The sequence below is a fragment of the Erythrolamprus reginae genome, chromosome 9 (genome assembly GCF_031021105.1).
Source record: "Erythrolamprus reginae isolate rEryReg1 chromosome 9, rEryReg1.hap1, whole genome shotgun sequence".
NCBI lineage: Eukaryota > Metazoa > Chordata > Lepidosauria > Squamata > Dipsadidae > Erythrolamprus > Erythrolamprus reginae.
In genome coordinates, this window is record NC_091958.1 from 8,545,077 (window position 1) to 8,564,777 (window position 19,701).

Below are 19,701 nucleotides of genomic sequence, written 5' to 3' on the forward strand. Positions count from 1 at the left end.
GCAAAGAGCCAGCCAGCCTGCTCTAACTAGCTTCTTTCATTGAAAATCCTCCCTCAAAGATCTACTTTTGGGGATAATTAGCTTGGTGCACAGAAATTGCAGATGAGGTAGTCACAACCTTGCTGGGTCTTCCTTTATATATATATATGTGTGTGTTTTCGTAGATTTTCATGGGTACAGGTATGACAGTCTTGGTATATTCGGGTTTCTTCCCGTGTAGGATTTAGAAATTTCTGGCGACGTTTCAACGAGGTCCCACTCGTCATCTTCAGGCTGGTGCTTCTGTCCTTGTTCTAGGGCAAACACAGCGAGACCTGAGCTGCCTTCCTTCCCAAAACAGAACACTACAGCAAAAGAATAATCATGGAAGCCATCGAGATAGAAAAACATCCCCAAAATATGAACAAGTGGGATGATACCTCCCGCCTACCCGACATCTGGAAACCAGCCCTCATTAACAAACGTATCCCAGCCATAGAAACTGAAACCAGACTCAGAATGCACATTGCAAAACAACCACGTAGCCTGCAAGCTCCAACTACTCAGGATATCACCCCTAATCCACAATCATTAACTAATCAGCATACCTCAGTTAAATCAACGACCCCAGGTGTTACCCCACTGACTCACCAGGAAGTTTCTACACAGCAGGCAATTGCTGAGCCATCAAACCACACCCAGCCACCAGTATTTATAGAAGGAAGGCAGCTCAGGTCTCGCTGTGTTCGCCCTAGAACAAGGACAGAAGCACCAGCCTGAAGATGACGAGTGGGACCTCGTTGAAACGTCGCCAGAAATGTCTAAATCCTACACGGGAAGAAACCTGAATATACCAAGACCGTCATACCTGTATCCGTGAAAATCTACAAAAACAAATATATATATATGACGGTCTTGGTATTTATATATATATATATATATTGCTATTCAGGCTACAATGGGAAGAAATCTTTCTCTTGCAGAGACAAAATCAGCAACGGCCAGAATTCTTCAACTGGGCTACCACATTTTTCGGAGTGTAAAATGCACCTTTTTGCCCCCCAAAAGAGGGTGGAAATGTTGGTGCATCTTATACACAGAATACAGCCAATTTTGGCCTCTCAAAGCCCCGCCCAAGTGTCCCCCCCCCTCCTAAAACATTGATTGGTTGATTGATTGATCGATTATGCTGCCCACCTATACTACAAGTTGACTCCAGACAGCTTCTATGCTAGGTTGAAGGAGAAATCAAGATTCATTTATTTTTTTTTACAAATCCTCACTTGCTTTCAATTTTCAGCTCAAGAACGCAGGAAACCCATTACAGGCAAATCTGAAAGAGAACTCAGTGCAGAGTTTTAATTTTATTTGTAAGCTTTGCCGGTGTCGTCAAATCCAAAGACAGCCTTATTTCTTCAGAGTCCAGAAATCCTCCAGTTTCACAGATGCGGGATCTCTCTCTCTTTTTTTTTTAAACTTGGTGCCTCTACCGTATTTAATTTTCATCAGGAAGCTTGTCGGTAGCTAACACCAGGACAAAGGGAGAAGCGGAGAGGGGATGATTAAAGTTACATTAATTCACGATTGGATGAATAAATCTAAAGCTGCAATTCACCTTAAGCGAGGCTGTAAACTGTAAACGTGAGCTAAGTTAATGCTTTTAAACAGCTGCCATTCTCAAGCAGCGTATATATGGAGAGTATCAGGCATCTACTCAGCCAACAAGTAGCCATGATGGTGTGATGGGTAGCCCTGACTGTCACCTAGGAGCTACTGAAGGGAATATGTTCCTTAATTAAATGTGCTTTTTTTCGTTACATGAAACCAACCGGACAGATTGTTGCTCTAAGCCAGTGTTTCCCAACCTTGGCAACTTGACGATATCTGGACTTCAACTCCCAGAAGTCCAAATATCTTCAAGTTGCCAAGGTTGGGAAACACTGCTGTAAGCCATGGAGCTCCTCCTAATGACTACGTATTGCAGTGTCCAAACAGTGAAGACAAATGAAGCTTCAAGTGCCAAGAGGTAGAAATCCCATGGCGTCCACCTGGTTCCACCATCTTCTGACTCCAACCGCTTTAGCTAATGGAACAAGGGTCTTCTGCGGTAGGCTTCACTTCGCCTTCCAGCAATAAATTCATCACGGCTTTTGTCAAGTAGCTGCACGTTCCTCTTTTTCCCAGTGGTGGGGTATTGTAAAAAGAAGTCATGTCGTCCTGCAGAAACAGACAGAGTCACAACTGTTGATGGAGAATTTCAGGCTTAAGTAACAACGAGGAGAAACATGCAGATGGCACCTACCACCGGCGAGGCTAGCAAAAATGTTTAAAAATAGTTCTATCAAATGTTGGAAATTGATGTGTTCGGAAACTTCAGATCGTGCAGAATGCAGCTGCGAGAGCAATCATGGCCTTTCCCAAATATCCCCATGTTACACCAACACTCCGCAGTCTGCATTGGTTGCCGATCGGTTTCCGGTCACAATTCAAAGTGTTGGTTATGACCTATAAAGCCCTTCATGGCACCGGACCAGATTACCTCAGGGACCGCCTTCTGCTGCACGAAACGCAGTGACCAAAGAGTGGGTCTTCTCCGGGTCCCGTCAACTAAACAATGCCGCTTGGTGGGACCCAGGGGAACAGCCTTCTCTGTGGCGGCCCCAGCCCTCTGGAACCAACTCCCCCCAGAGATTAGAATTGCCCCCACCCTCCTTGCCTTTCCTAAGCTACTTAAAACCCACCTCTGCCGCCAGTCATGGGGGAACTGAGATACTCTTTACAATTTTATGTATGGTATGTCTGTATGTATGTTTGGTTTTTATAATAATGGGTTTTTAATTGTTTTTAGTATTGGATTATTATTGTATGCTGTTTTATTACTGTTGTTAGCTGCCCCGAGTCTGCAGAGGGGTGGCATACAATTCCAATCAATCAATCAAATGAATAAATTAAAAAAAATTAAAAAATAAACAAAAAAACAAAATAATAATAAATAAATAAATAAATAATAATATATTTTGTATTTCAAGCAAAGAGAATGGGGGGGGAGGGGGGGGTGTCCTGGGAAAGACAGGACGGAAGATGTGTATAACAAGAGCGACCATCACAGAACAGAAGCAGAAACAACAACAAAAAAATATATCTCCAGGCATTTCCCGGAAAAATCTGGGATGAATTTAAGGGAAAATGATGGTCCCAAACACCATGAGTCAGAGATTTTATGATGCTGTAAAGAACAGCTTTAGCCTGGCAAGGCAGCAATTCATCATGCTCTAGGCCACCAGTGAGTCACGCCGCTTGCTGGAGTTGGGGAGAACCTGTCAACGGCAATTTGTGTTTGGTGCAGAGCCATTGTCCCACTACAAGGGCAAATGCTATTGTGGCTGCACCAGCTGCCAACAATGACAATACAAACTCCCCCCTGGGTGAGCTGAAGCATCTTACTCAGAGGGGAGGTTGTATGGTAGGGACTATAAAAAGGGACTGGGGAGAATAATTCAGGGGCTGCACAGCGACCGGTTAGGTCCCACAGAGTTGGTCTCCTCCGGGTCCCGTCGAGAGGGGCGGCATACAAATCTAATTAATAATAATAATAATAATAATAATAATGATGATGATGATGATGATGATGATAATGATAATGATAATGATAATGATAATAATAATAATAATAATAATAATAGACATGATGCTGTGGCACAGATGATCCACTGGAACTTGTGCCGGAACTACCATTTACCAGTGGAAAAGAACTGGTGGGATCATAAGCCCGAAAAAGTGGTCGAAAATGAGCAAGCAAAACTACTGTGGGACTTCCGACTTCAGACAGACCGAATTCTGAAGCATAAAACACCAGACATCCTGATTGTGGAGAAAAAGAAAGTATGGATCATCAACATCGCAATCCCAGGAGACAACAGAATTGAGGAGAAGCAGCTAGAGAAATTAGTGAAATACGAAGATCTAAAAATCGAGCTGCAATGACTCTGGCATAAGCCAGTGAAAATGGTCCCAGTGGTACTTGGAACGCTGGGAGCAGTGCCAAAGGATCTCAGCGGACATTTGAAAACCATCGGAATTGACACAATCTCCATCTGTCAATTGCAAAAGGCCGCTTTACTGGGATCGGCAAACATAATTTGCCGCTACATCACGCAGTCCTAGGTGCTTGGGAAGCGCCCGACTGGTGATGAAATACGAAATCCAGCATAGTGATCTTGTTTGCTGTGTTGTACTGACATAATAATAATAATATAATATAATTGAGAACAAGGAACAGTATATTTCTTCCATAATGTTCTCAATAAGGAGCTGTCATTCCTTAACATTTGAGCTCCTTGCACCACGAGAGAAAAAACCCAATTCCCACAAAAAAAAACCCCACAACCAGGTAAATAAGTGATGTTGTTCAGAATTTTAGCTAACCTTTTCTATTCCTTAGAAGAAAACACGGAAGGTTTTAAAATATTGATTAAAAAAAAAGAAATCAAATCAAAGCATTTTCATCTGCATCAACCAGAAAGACAAAGAGAGACAGCGAGAGATCATGCAAAGCACAAACTTGGGAACAAAAGATGATACTGACTTGTTTTTCAATGCCTTTGAACTGATTCTGATCTTTCTGGAACTGATTAAACGCTTCTTTCACCAGTTTGTCCAAGTCCACTTTATCCTGAAACTCTAATTCTGGGTTCCTTTCCAGAATCACAGAAACAACCATCAACAACTGGAGGGGAGGGGGTTGAGAGTGTGTGGAGAGAAGAGAGAGAAGAAGAAAAATTTCAGAGGCGCCAGGCAGCAAACTGAGAAAATGTATACTACCACTAGCTCTTACGTTTTCCTGGCTCATTCAGATGGTAAACATTTTAAAATCCTTGGCCTGGTTTGCTATGAATACAATTTCTCAAAAACGAATGTCTCCGGGACCGCCTTCTGCTGCACGAATCCCAGCGACTGGTTAGGTCCCACAGAGTTGGCCTTCTCCGGGTCCCGTCGACTAAACAATGTCGTTTGGCGGGACCCAGGAGAAGAGCCTTCTCTGTGGCGGCCCCGACCCTCTGGAACCAGCTCCCCCCGGAGATTAGAACTGCTCTCACCCTCCTTGCCTTTCGTAAAGTTCTTAAGACCCACCTCTGCCGTCAGGCATGGGGGAACTGAGATATCTCCCCCGGGCCTATACAGTTTATATATGGTATGTTTGTGTGTGTGTTTGCTTTTAATAATGGGGGTATTAGTGTTTTTTAAATTATTAGATTTGTTCTTACATTGTCTTTGTTATTGTTGGGAGCCGCCCCGAGTCTACGGAGAGGGGCGGCATACAAATGTAATAAATAATAATAATAAATAATAGTAATAATAATTGCAAAGTGAAAAACAATGGAAGGTATTAAAGTCCTCTGTCTGTCATACGCCATGTTCAACCAGTCTTTGGACTAAGAATGGGCTTATGAAAAACTCTTTCACCTGAACACCTGTTCAGGTTCAGGAATCTCCACTAATTATGAACAAGGATTCATGCAAATGGATATCTCTTCTGACACTGATACATTGATGGCAGGACAACTATAAATATAGTGATGCCTCGTCTTACGAACCCCTCGTCATACGAACCTTTTGAGATACGAAACCCAGGGTTTAAGATTTTTTTGCCTCTTCTTCCAAACTATTTTCACCTTATGAACCTGCCGCCGCCGCTGCGATGCCCCGCCTCCGGATTTCCGTTGCCAGCTGAAGCGCCCGTTTTTGCGATGCTGGGATTCCCCTGCAGCATCGCAAAAACGCGGAAGTCCGGAGATGGGGTTTCCCCTGGAGGGGAGCCTCAGGGGAATCCTACCAGCGTGAAAATGGGCGCTTCGGTTTGCAAAAGGGGTGAATTTGGGGTTTGCACACATTAATCGCTTTTCCATTGATTCCCATGGGAAATATTGTTTCATCTTATGAACTTTTCGCCTTATGAACCTTGTCCTGGAACTAATTAATTTCGTAAGACAAGGTATCACTGTATATCTGGACGTCTTGACTATTGCAATGCGCGCTACATGGAACTACCCTTGAATAACGTTCAGAGATATCAGCTGGTGCAAAATACACCAGGGCATGCAATAACGGGTATATCAAGGCAGTGCAGGGGGCCGGACATGTGGGAGGGCATTGAATTATGGGTGTGGGCATAACGTGTGCATGTGATTTTATGCGCGCATGCATTTTTGGCACCAGAGGGGAAAAAGGTTCACCATCACTGCCCTATAGAGATTTGAGACATTTCCATTTGCTTTAAATTTGCTTACTGCTCAAGTAGTTCACCTGTTCTTTTTTTAAAAAAAGGAATGAGCAGATAAAGCATTGAATTAACACTTACCATCGCACAATACAAACCTCTACAATGATTTGCCTGAACTCCGGCTGATCTATAGTTCTCAACATGTCCTCAACCAGAAGAGAAAAGTTCATCTCATACATGGTCATGTCCGACAAAGTTGGTTGCTGCAGGAATAAAGGAAGAGGGAGAATCTAAAGTGAATTTCATTAATGGCACAAAGCAACATCCAAGGTGTTGTGGTTAGCTCTGGCCCAGCTCCTGCCCCAAGGACTGTGGATGTGGGGGAGACATCCACATGCTGCAGGCCTGTTTTGCCCCCGGTGGAATCTGCTGATGAAGGCTCCTCTGACCAAGAAGACATGAGTGACAGGGAGGAGAAGAGTGTGGCAGACAGCTCAGAAGGAGATCAATTCTCTAGCTCCTCCTTGGATTCAGAACAAGAGTTAATGATACAGCCATGCATGCAGAGAGCGATGCATAGGCAACAACAACTGAGAGATTATTATCAAAGAAAATGAGGCCACCTGTGGTTGGGTGGGGCTGTGGTCATTAGTGAGGCTGCTATAAATAGCAGCCTGTGGGTTTGGCCATTGTGGAGGATTATCTGATAATTGTGTTTCATGACTGCTTTATGGAGTTTGACTTTTTGTGTGCTGATTTCCCCCCGCTTTGAAACTAAACCAGAGCAAAGTGTGTTTCACTTTGTGAAAGAAGAAGGACTGTGAATTACCTCACAGCTGCAGGCTAAGTATCACAGAACTGATAAGGGACTTGCACAAATTACCAGTTACTTGGAGACGAGTGCTCTTTGCAATACCAAAAGAGGGCTTGGTTTAAGTGACTTTTCATTACAGTGGAACCCCGACATACGAGCAGCTCTACTTACGAGCTACTCGAGATACGAGCTGGGAGAGTAGAGAAATTTTTGTTCGACTCACGAGCTTCCATTCGGGATACGAGCCGAGAAGAGCCGGCCTGGCTTGCTTTGCTTCCGAGCTGATGCAGAGCCGAATAAAGCGTCACGCCCCTCTGACGCTTTCGGCGGCTTCCGAAGCGATGCTGGGCTCTTTTGCCGCCAAAAGCGTCAGGGGGGCGTGACGCTTTATTCGGCTCTGCATCAGCTCGGAAGCAAAGCAAGCCAGGCCGGCTCTTCTCAGTATCCAGCTCTTGGTGAGTCCTTGGCTTCTGCTGGGGGTGCAGAAGCGGGCGGGGGGGGGGGGGGCGGCAAAAAAAACGCCGGGACAAGCACTTGCTGCGAGGCGGGCGGGGGGGGGGCGGCAAAAAAAAACGCCCGGACAAGCACTTGCTGCGAGGCGGGCGGGGGGGAGGGGGCAAAAAAAACGCAAGGACAAGCACTTGCTGCGAGAGGCGGGCGGGGGGGGGCGGCAAAAAAACCGGGGCACTTTCGCTGCGAGTGGCGGGAAAAAATAAGCAAGAAAAAATAAGCGGCTTTTCCGCTGCCTCCTAAAGCGGGGAAGTTCGCCAGGAGGCAGCAGAAAAGCCGCGCGTGTCTTTTAAAACATCGGAGCCGGCATGGGGAGGCTTTTAATCAACCCCGGAGTCCGGGTTGGGGGCTCGGGGGCTGATTAAAAGCCTCCCCATGCCGGCTCCGATGTTTTAAAACACACGCGGGGCTTCTTTGCTGACTCCTGGCGAACTTCCCCGCTTCAGCCGACGTCTTTTCCCCTCAGCCCTCGGGCTTGCACGCATTAATCGCTTTTACATTGTTTCCTATGGGAAACAATGTTTCGACATACGAGCTGTTCGACGTGCGAGCCTCCTTCCGGAACCAATTAAACTCGTAAGTCGGGGTTCCACTGTATAAAGAACATTGTTTTGAATTTTCAAACGTGTGAGTGTCCGAAATTTGTACCTGTGAAGTTTTGGGAGGATTCCACCAGACAGCCAAACAGAACACAAAGTAATGGACCTTTATTGGTACCCAACCCTCACAGCTGTGTGCTACAAATCCAGCTTACTCACCGAAGCAGATGGCCAGCCAGCCTCTCCTTAAAATAACTCCCTCAAGCCCCATTAGCAAGAAAGTGAAATTACAACCCCTAGATATTGAAAAGGAAAACGTCGTCTGAGTACCACAGATGTGGCTCTTTACCTGTGGCAAGTAATTTCCAGCTACTATTAAGCCATTGGGAGTCCTCTCCAAAATTTGCCAGACCCTGTCATAGAAGCCACTCGGTGTTCGGTTCAAAGAACCATCGATCTGACGCCTGTTCAGCCAGCATCTGCAGAGGGCGGAAAAAAAACATTTAAATAAAGCAGATGTTTTGAAATTGAAATCATGTAGGCACAAGTCCTTATGCCAGGATGTTGGGCTTTTTTTTTTTTAAAAAAAGTGGGGAGTGAGAAAGTGAATACGAATCTCTGGGGTGCAAAAGATTGTATGGAATGGGCACTTCAGGTGGGGGTGAAGTTCAACAGGTTCTGGAGAACAGGTAGCAGAAATGTTGAGTAGTTCGGATAAACTTTTCAACACCACGGACAACACATCTACTCTCCAAAAAGACCTCGACTTTGTCTCAGATTGGTCTAACACCTGGCAACTTCAAATATCAACCAGCAAATGTTCTACCCTCCACATCGGCAAAAAGAATCCGAACCTCATATATATACTAAATAAACAAAATCTCACAGCCAACCCCCACTCAGTAAAAGACCTTGGAATACTAATATCAAATGATCTAAGTGCCAAAGCCCACTGCAACAATATCGCCAAAAAGGCTTCTAGAGTTGTTAACCTGATCCTACGCAGCTTCTGCTCTGGCAATCTCATGCTACTCACCAGAGCCTACAAAACTTTTGCCAGACCCATCCTTGAATACAGTTCATCTGTCTGGAACCCATACCACATCTCGGACATCAACACCCTTGAAAATGTCCGAAGATACTTCACCAGAAGAGCCATTCACTCCTCCACTCGAAACAGAATACCCTACGAAAGCAGATTATCAATCCTTGGTCTTGAAAGCTTAGAACTATGACGCCTAAGTATTGCCCACAAGATCATATGCTGCAACGTTCTACCTGTCAATTACTACTTCAGCTTCAATCGCAACAACACAAGAGCATGCAACAGATTCAAACTTAATATTAACCGCTCAAAACTTGACTGTAAAAAATATGACTTCAGCAACCGAGTTGTCGAAGCGTGGAACTCATTACCGGACTCAGTAGTGTCAACCCCTAACCCTCAACATTTTTCCCTTAGACTATCCACGATTGACCTCTCCAGGTTCCTTAGAGGTCAGTAAGAGGCGTGCATAAGTGCACCAGTGTGCCTTCCGTCCCCTGTCCAATTGTCTCTCCTTATCTCATTTATCTTTTCTTCCTTTCAAATATGTTCACCTATACTTTTATATCTTTTCTTCTATTCTTTTCTTTAGTTATATTACTAAATATCTATTCTCTTCAATGTGTATTATGTATTGGACTAAATAAATAAATAAAACCAGCAAATACCAGTTCTGGCTGGCCCCAGAATGAGGTGGGAATGGACATTTTGCAATATCCTTCCCCCAGGAGTGAGAAGGGAATGGAGATTTTGCAGTATCCCTCCACACGCTTTATTTATTTTTTTAGCTGTTTTAACATTCCAATTCTTCTTAAGTGGTGTTGTTTTAATATCATTTCAAGATTGTTTTAACCATTTCTGCTCTTTTACTTACACTTTTCTAAGCCTTCTGAGCTTTTAAGGTACAGATGTATATTTTAAGAAAACCCTTCCAAAATTAATACAGAATGCTCAGTTTGAGCAGACATAATATTTACTGAAAGGTACAAAGATTTTTTGATGCATTAAACTGCTTTAGCTAAGAGAACAAAGGCAATGGAACAAAACGGATCTCTTTGGGGTCACAACTGACAATTAATCTGATGAATGAATTCAGAGCTTTGAATAGTTGAAAGTTATCTTAGCTTTTTCTATTTTCACACTCTTCTCAAGCTAGGCAAATTAAAGCACAGCTTTTAACTGCACTTAATCTTAGTTCCCAATGCCCTTACAGCATTAGGAGAATAATTTATTTGGGGAATTACTGTCACAAGTTCTGTTTAGCAAACGTGCAGGATGAAATCTTGTTTTAAAATAGCAAACTGGAAAAAAAAGATATATCTGTTCTTCAGGAAACCCACTGAATTAAGAGAATTAAAAAAAAACCACCCTCTTTTGCACAAAACGGCAGCATTTGAGCAAAGGACACTATAGGCACCATTTTAAATCATCCAAATTACATCATCAAAGGACCTGAGATAAATGATGTCAGGTCAAAATCTGAGATACTCAGATCAGGAGACAATATATTTCCGGTTACAGTTTCGGAGGCTCAGGTTTGCAAGTGGAAAATGGTTCTTGAGAAGAGGCAAAAAAATATTGATCACACGGTTCTTATCTAAAAAAGTTTGTAAGTAGAGGTGTTTGTAGGTAGAGGTACCACTGTATTTGTTTATTTTTTTAAAACAGAAATCAGGGCAGAAGATTAGCTGTCCTGCAGGCTGTGTTTTTGATTCATGCAACAAAATAATTGAGTGTTAAGCTGGAAGAAAGAAACCCCAGCTCTGGGAAAAAAATGTTTTCTTCAAGAATTCAATCTCCCTCGGTAACAAGGGACTGAAAGTGATTGAGAGAGAGAAAAAAAGAAGTGTAACATTTATCATCTTCTCACCATTTTCAGCAGAAACACACACACACACAAACATCCAATTTTATCAATAATAGCAAAAGCTGGTAGAAAATAGAAAATTAAGCAATGCCCTTTGTGTGGGGATGGGGTGGAAACAGGTGCTGATATAAGACACACATTTATATACATAAATGCATTTGGCAGGGAATTTTACATGCCAAATGTTCAGTTATTTTAAAAGCATCGCTTTTTTTGCAAACCCCAGCGTCAAATTGTTAACAGACGATGTTTGAAGAAATAACAAAAAGTGTAGTAGCAGTAGATGCTACTGTTAGATGCTAAAAATGTTAGCAACTTTTAAATACCCCAGTTGATAGAAGTTAAGTTTTGCAAAAGTTTCGACCTCACTTTCCTGTACGAAGTTCAAGTTCACAAATCTCCAAGTGGAATAGAAACAAGATGCAAAAGATAAAGAATCCAATGAAATCCACACTCTGATTTTAGCATACAGCAAAGTGATACATAGATGATAGATAGATAGATAGATAGATAGATAGATAGATAGATAGATAGATAGGTGGGTGGGTGGGTGGGTGGGTGGGTGGATGGGTGGGTGGGTGGGTGGGTGGGTGGGTTGGGTGGGTGGGTGGGTTGGGTAGGTAGATAGATAGATAGATAGATAGATAGATTAGATAGGTAAGTAGGTAGGTAGGTAGGTAGAGTAGATAGATAGATAGATAGATAGATAGATAGATAGATTAGATAGGTAAGTAGGTAGGTAGGTAGGTAGGTAGGTAGATCGGTAGATCGATCGATCGATAGATAGATAGATAGATTACATAGATTAGATAGGTAAGTAGGTAGGTAGAGTAGATAGATAGATAGATAGATAGATAGATAGATAGATAGATAGAGATAGATAGATAGATCGGTAGATCGATAGACCGATAGACCGATAGACAGATAGACAGATAGATAGATAGATACTGTAGATAGATAGATGGATGGATAGATAGATAGATAGATAGATAGATAGATAGATAGATAGATAGAGATAGATAGATAGGTAGATAGGTAGATAGGTAGGTAGGTAGATAGGTAGATAGGTAGATAGATAGGTAGATCGGTAGATAGACAGAGAGATAGACAGACAGACAGACAGATTTATTTATTAATTGGACTTATATAGCGCCTCTCTCCGATAGACAGACAGACAGACAGACAGACAGACAGATAAAGAAGCGACAGCCATCACAATCTCCGAAACGTTAAAAAAATTATTTAAAACTACTAAAAAACTACTAAGCTTTCGTCAGTGCCTACTGACTTCGTCAGAGTGTAAAATCCCCATTGTAGAGATGCAATGCCGGAAATTCAGGCCTGGGAATTTTCTTTCCCTGGAGGTGTTATTTGGAAACCTGACATCTACTCATGTATCCCAGTGGCCGGTCAGGTCCCACAGGAGTTGGCCTTCTCCAAGTCCCGTTGGCCAAACCATGCCAGCTCTGATACGAGGAATGGGAAAGAATGTTCATCTGGTGCTTCCCTCTGATTTCCCCCCCCCCCCAGCTTTAAAATCTATGGGTTCAAAAGCTGGGAGGAAAGGAGAAGCCTGCAAGATAATCCCCACTCGGTTAAAGACCTTGGTATACTAATAACAAAAGATTTAAGTGCCAAAGCCCACTGCAAGAATGTAGCCAAGAAGGCTTCAAGAGTTGTAAACCTAATCCTACGCAGCTTCTGCTCGGGCAATCTCATACTACTTACCAGAGTTTACAAAACGTTTGCCAGACCCATCCTTGAATACAGCTCATCTGTTTGGAACCCATATGGCATCTCAGACATTAACACCCTTGAAAATGTCCAAAGATACTTCACCAGAAGAGCCCTTCACTCCTCCACTCGAAACAGAATTCCCTACGAGACTAGACTTTCAATCCTGGGCCTAGAAAGTTTAGAACTAAGACGCCTTAAACAAGATCTAAGTATTGCCCACAATATCATATGCTGCAATGTCCTGCCTATCGGTGACTACTTCAGCTTCAACCACAACAACACAAGAGCACACAACAGATTTAAACTTAATATTAACCTCTCCAAACTTGACTGTAAAAAATATGACTTCAGTAACCGAGTTGTCGAAGCGTGGAACTCATTACCGGACTCCATAGTGTCATCCCCAAACCCCCAACACTTTACCCTTAGATTATTGACCTATCCAGATTCCTAAGAGGTCAGTAAGGGGCGAGTACAAGTGCACTAGAGTGCCTTCCGTCCCCTGTCCTATTGCTCTCCTATATCTCCTATACCTTTCTTCTATTCCTATATCTCTTCTTCTACTCTTTCATTGATATGTTCTATTCCTATATCTTCTTTTCTATTCTTTCTTAGATATATTTTACTATGAGTATCTCCTCTATAACCTTCATCATGTATTTTACTATGTGTATATACACAGTGGTACCTCATCTTACGAACGCCTCTTCTAACGAACTTTTCAAGATACAAACCCGGTGTTTAAGATTTTTTTGCCTCTTCTTCCGAACTATTTTCACCTTACGAACCCAAGCAGCTGCTGCTGGGATGAAGGGGTTTCTTTTTCTCCCCTTTTTTGAAGAAAGAAAAGGGAGGGGTGGCTTGGAGGAGTAAAGATTTTGCATGCTTGCAAAGGCACTGAAAGGGTGTCTTTTTAAGAAAGAAAAGGGAGGGGCAGCTTGGAGGAGTAAAGATTTTGCATGCTTGCAAAGGCACTGAAACAGTGTCTTTTTAAGAAAAAAAGGGAGGGGCAGCTTGGAGGAGTAAAGATTTTGCATGCTTGCAAAGGCACTGAAACGGTGTCTTTTTAAGAAAGAAAAGGGAGGGGTGGCTTGGAGGAGTAAAGATTTTGCATGCTTGCAAAGGCACTGAAACAGTGTCTTTTTAAGAAAGAAAAGGGAGGGGCGCCCCCCTTGCCTTTCTTTCTTCCCACTCACCTTTAGCCTAGCCTTGCTTCTTCCACCCGCCCCCTTTAGCTGCTCCTCCCTGCCCTCTGTTTGCCTCCCTTCTAAAGTGTGGGATTTTCCTGAAGGATTTGCACGCATTATTTGCTTTTACATTGATTCCTATGGGAAGCATTGTTTCATCTTACGAACTTTTCACCTTACGAACCTCCTCCTGGAACCAATTAAGTTCGTATGATGAGGTACCACTGTATATATACCCACTAAAACCCTCATTGTGTATTGGACAAAATAAAAAAAAATAAAATAAATAAACAACCCAACCAGTGAGGTTTGTGCAATCCATCAAGTGGGGAGGCGACTGCGAGAAGAAAGGCTGGGGAAAAAAAGACAGGGCTTACTTACCTCCCTTGCTGCTGAGGATGAAGGATATCCAGCAGAAGCTGCTTCACTTCACTGGGTGACATCTGGTATAAATCCACGGGGGGCATCTCCCCCGCACGGATTTTCAGTTCGTATTTCATAGCGTGCACAATCCATCTGACAAATGAAAACATCGGGTAATTATTTAGGAACTTGGGAAATTGCCTTCATCCCTGTGTCTGGCCCAAGTCTTCGTGCGGAGTTAGAGAGCTCAGCCTGACACAACACAAGGGGGGATGGGAGGGGTAGTGAGTAGTCAGAGGGAAAAGTTACTAGACACAACCAAAGAGCACCATCTTTCAGCTGTGGCGAGGGGGGCGTTTGCCCAGGTTCGCCTGGTGTACCAGTTGTGGCCCTATTTGGACCGGGGGGTCACTGCTCACAGTCGCTCATGCCCTCGTCACCTCGAGGTTCGACTACTGCAACGCTCTCTGCGTGGGGCTACTTTTGAAGAGTGTTCGGAAACTTCAGATCGTGCAGAACGTGGCCGCAAGAGCCATCGTGGGGCTTCCAAGATCTGCCCACATTTCACCAACACTCCGCGGCCTGCACTGGCTGCCGATCAGTTTCCGGTCACAATTCAAAGTGTTGGTTATGACCTATAAAGCCCTACATGACATCGGACCAGAATATCTCCAGAACCGCCTTCTACCGTACAAATCCCAGCGGCCGATTAGGTATGAATAGAAGGGGTGACATTGGGCAACCCTGCCACACCCCTTTTTCTATGGGAATTAGATTTGTCATGTCACTATTTATTATTGCTCTGGCTGTCTGAATAGTGTATATATTCCGAATGATATTTTAAAATTTATTGAAATAACCATACTGGAAATACAATTAGCCCTGAAAAAACAAAAAAGTAACAAATCCCCAGGCCCGGATGGTTTCCCTGGGGAATTTTACAAAAAGAACAAAGAAATATTTGAACCTATTCTATTAGAGACATACAATAGAATACTAGATCAGGCAAAAATACCGGAATCATGGAGAGAATCATATATAACAATAATTTGGAAAGAAGGACTAGATAAAGAAAAAATACAGAATTACAGACCAATATCATTGTTGAACGCGGACTATAAGATCTTCATGTCTATACTAGCAGAGAGAACTAAAAGAATTCTAAATAAAATTATTAATACAGATCAAAGTGGTTTTCTACCATCCAGACAAATTTCAAGTTGCACAGGGACGGTGATTGATATTTTGGAGTACTGTGAAGCACATCCAGGGAGGCAAGTAGCCCTTGTCTTCCTGGATGCGCAAAAAGCGTTTGACAATGTTAATTGGCAATACTTACAAGAATCAATTAGAGAATTAAAATTTGGCAATAAATTTGGAAGAGCCTTCTATGTGGCAGCCCCGGCCCTCTGGAATCAACTCCCTCCAGAGATTAGAATAGCCCCCACCCTCCTCGCCTTCCGTAAAATGCTCAAGACCTACTTTTGTCACCAGGCTTGGGGATAATTACCATCTTTCCCCCTTTTTATTATATTTTTGGCCTTACTGCATGATATAGTAGGTTGAATGTGTGTGACTGCATAGCTAGGGGTTTTATTATGTTATTAATGTCTTTTAAATGGATCTAATTTTTTATTGTTAGATTTGCAATGTATTGTATTACTGCTATGCTGTGAGCCGCCCCGAGTCTTCGGAGAGGGGCGGCATACAAATCTAATAAACTATAACTATAACTAACTAAAGATTCCTTTCTCCAAGCCAAGGCCACCATTCAACTGAAGAGAAGAGGATGTTGATAAGCCCCTGCACACAGACTGGCTCTTGTGATGAACTTGTGGGTGTGGGGGATGTAAGATGAACCTTAACCTAGGTGGGATTCTGGGAAGTACTCAGAATCGGAATGACAATGGCGTAGCTAACATGGTTCTGTTAATAAATCAAGCTCTGATTGAGAGAATTGGACTGGGACTTGGTTTATTTCTCAGATGCTATTTAGAACGCTGACATCAAAATTCCGATTCTGACCTTTCCCAGAATCCCATCTAGGCCAATAAACCAAAAGTGAAGGAATGAAGACATGAACGGCCTCGGAGTTCAAATCAGGACCGTCTTATCGTCTTTTCTGTTTCGGTGTAATAGTATCAAAAAGTTGAGTTGCTTAATAGTGTTGGGTTTAACTACTCTACTACATCCTTGAACTGTCTTGTAAACACATCTCTATGGTCAGGTCGCAATTAACTGACCAGTGTGTCACCTTTTGATGACCAAAAGGGGCAGGTACTCTGCAGACTATATAAACCTCTTCAGAGTAGATGCTCCCCCCTTCTCTTCTACCTCTTCTACCTTCTTCTTCTGAACTCCTGTGTGCTCGGCTGAGGACACATGTGTGAGATGAAATCCAAAGCCATCCTCACACATGGGACCACCCAGAAGTTATTAATATGGACTGCAGTATAAACTTATCTGCCTGCAATCTATCAATTGCATGAATCAACATAATCGTAAGTAAAGGTTGTATTTTTTCATCTTTATGAAGGAGTGGTCGTTCATTGCTAACAAATGGGATTCTGAACCACGTGTTATTTCTTGCCATGCTAACTCCGCTGCAAATTAAGCCAGCTGAACTCTGCTAATACAAATAATATTAATAATAATCAAAATACCCAACAAATAGCAATGGCACTTAGGCTTATAAACCCCTTCATAGTGCTTTACAGCCTTCTTTAAACGGTTTACAAAGTTGGCCCATTGTCCCCAACAATCTGGGTCCACATAAGGATGGATGGCTGAGTCAACCTTGAGCCAATCAGGATTGAACTCCTGGCAATGAGCAGAGTTAGCCTGCAATACTGCATTCTAACCACTGCGCCACTACGGCTCTTTAGCATTATCATTTGGACTTATATATTACTCCATAATGCTTTACAGCACTCTCAGGGTAGTTTACTGTTCTGTCGAGCTCTCTGGTAGAATCCTCCCAAAATTGCACAGATACAATTTCAGACACACACACATTTGAAAATTCAAAACAATGTTCTTTATAATGAAAAGTCAATTAAACCAAGCCCTCTTTTGGTATAGCCAAGAGCACTCGTCTCCAAACAAACTGGTAATTTGTACAAGTCCCTTATCAGTTCTGTGATACTTAGCTTGCAGCTGTGAGGCAATTCACAGTCCTTCTTCTTTCACAAAGTGAAACACACTTTGTTCTGGTTTAGTTTCAAAGCGGGGGAAAATCAGCACACAAAAGGTCAAAGTCAGTAAAGCAGTCACGAAACACAACGATCAGATAATCCTCCACAATGGCCAAACCCACAGGCTGCTATTTATAACAGCCTCACTAATGACCACAGCCCCACCCAACCACAGGTGGCCTCATTTTCTTTGATAATAATCTCTCAGTTGTTGTTGCCTATGCATCGCTCTCCGCATGCGTGGCTGTATCATTAACTCTTGTTCTGAATCCAAGGAGGAGCTAGATAATTGATCTCCTTCTGAGCTGTCTGCCACACTCTCCTCCTCTCTGTCACTCATGTCTTCTTGGTCAGAGGAGCCTTCATCAGCAGATTCCACCGGGGGGGGGGGCAAAACAGGCCTGCAGCATGTGGATGTCTCCCCCACATCCACAGTCCTTGGGGCAGGAGCTGGGCCAGAGCTAACCACAACATTTACAAAGTCAGACTATTGTCCCCAACAATCTGGGTTCCCATTTTACAGGCCTCAGAAGGGTGGAAGTCTGAGTCCACCTTGAGCCTGGTCAGGATCAAACTCCAGCCTGTGGACAGCTAGCTTGCAAAACCACTTCGCCACCAGGGTTTCAAAATGCTTTTTGGCTGCAGCTTTCCAAAAAAATACCAAAGTATGACCAATCCAATATGCTTCTACAGACATAAAAGGACCATTTAGAACAGAAGCAGCTTGTATAATAGGTGTTAAATGATGTTATGTGTGTATAAAGACAGCAAATATGCTTAAAGGGTGATAGGAGATAATTTCCCCCCCGATATCTTCTTATGTCTTCTTATTATAAAAGAAGCTAGGAGGAAAAAGCCAAATTTAATCAAGGTTCTGGGATTTCCCGATGAGATCTTCCCCTTAAACACTAATCTGGTTTGATCCTGCTCTGCTTTTGAGGATTAGCCGGATTGACTGATTTGGTTATACATTTATTTAGAGAAAGCAAAAATTGGCTTTGCTCCTTCAATGAAGGAAATTCCGTATATTTACTTATCGAATTTACAACAATAAAAGAAATACAAAGTTAAAATACCCCAATACATAAAACTGGCTGGAGCAGAGAACTATCACTCAACGGCCACAGGCCTGCCAGCATAAACGTGTTTTCAATGCCTTTTGGAAGGTGAGGGGGGCGGGGGCGGTACCAATCGCTGGGGGAGTTCATTCCAGAGGACCGGGGCCACAACAGAGAAGGCTCTTCCCCGTGGTCTTGCCAGCCTGCACTGCTTGAATATGCAGTCCTATTTCTCAACAAGCACAATTAGAGTTACACATTTCATTAGGTGTGTTGGGGCCGAGGAGACAAGTCAACCACTTGGGAAGAAATATTTTAGATCAGGGGTGTCAAACTCAAGGCCCGTGAGCCAGACCAGCCTGCGATTCCCTGTCAGCAACAACAGAGCTCATAAGGGCCGCGTGTGACCCCCACCAAGCTCTGTTTTCACTGGTAATTGGTTGCAGGAGGTGGTGGCAGCGAAAACGGAGCTCGGAAGACTGTTTTTGCTGGCAAAACACTTGGGCCTCCACAGGTGTGTCCCCCCCACCCAACATGAGTGACATCAAACGGGCCACACCTACCCTGTCAACACACTGTATCCTCCCCTAATGCATCCCTCAATGAAATCGAGTTTGACAATCCTGGTTTGCATAGTTCAAGTAGCTTAGCAATAGCATTTAGACTTATGCCCCCCAAAATCTGGGTCCTCGTTTTACCCACCTTGGAAGGATGGAAGGCTGAGTCAACTTTGAGCCTACTGCTGGCAGCCGGTGATCAGGAGTAGCTTGCAGAACTGCACTCTGTGCCACTGAGGCTCTTGCGGTGCTGCTATCCACATCCTCTAAAGCAGTGTTTCCCAATCTTGGCAACTTGAAGATATTTGGACTTCAACTCCCAGAATTCCCCTGTCCTCCAGACTATACAGATTGAGTTCATGAAGTCTTTCCTGATACGTTTTATGCTTAAGACCTTCCACCATTCTTGTAGCCCGTCTTTGGACCCGTTCAATTTTGTCAATATCTTTTTGTGGGTGAGGTCTCCAGAACTGAACACAGTGTTCCAAATGGGGTCTCACCAGCACTCTATATAGCGGGATCATAATCTCCCTCTTCCTGCTTGTTATACCTTTAGCTATGCAGCCAAGCATCCTACTTGCTTTCCCTACCGCCTGACTGCACTGTTCACCCATTTTGAGACTGTCAGAAA

At 43.3% G+C, this 19,701-nt stretch overlaps 1 protein-coding gene across 4 annotated transcripts in view; it reads right to left on the reverse strand.

Moving 5' to 3' along the window:
* Window positions 1-1,313: 1,313 nt before the first annotated feature.
* The window catches only part of PHKB (phosphorylase kinase regulatory subunit beta), a 160,426-nt gene continuing 142,038 nt past the window's right edge, over window positions 1,314-19,701 (reverse strand). For 2 of the 4 annotated variants that reach the window (XM_070760256.1, XM_070760258.1), the window contains 6 exons: window positions 14,280-14,414; window positions 8,412-8,541; window positions 6,355-6,462; window positions 4,565-4,705; window positions 2,028-2,196; window positions 1,314-1,503 (listed from right to left, as the gene is read on the reverse strand). In XM_070760256.1, coding sequence (XP_070616357.1) covers window positions 2,059-2,196; window positions 4,565-4,705; window positions 6,355-6,462; window positions 8,412-8,541; window positions 14,280-14,414 — 652 coding nt within the window. In that variant the 3' untranslated portion in view covers window positions 1,314-1,503; window positions 2,028-2,058. Of the gene's footprint in view, window positions 2,197-4,564; window positions 4,706-6,354; window positions 6,463-8,411; window positions 8,542-14,279; window positions 14,415-19,701 lie in introns of all 4 variants that reach the window. The other 2 variants (XM_070760255.1, XM_070760257.1) reach the window with 1 other exon arrangement.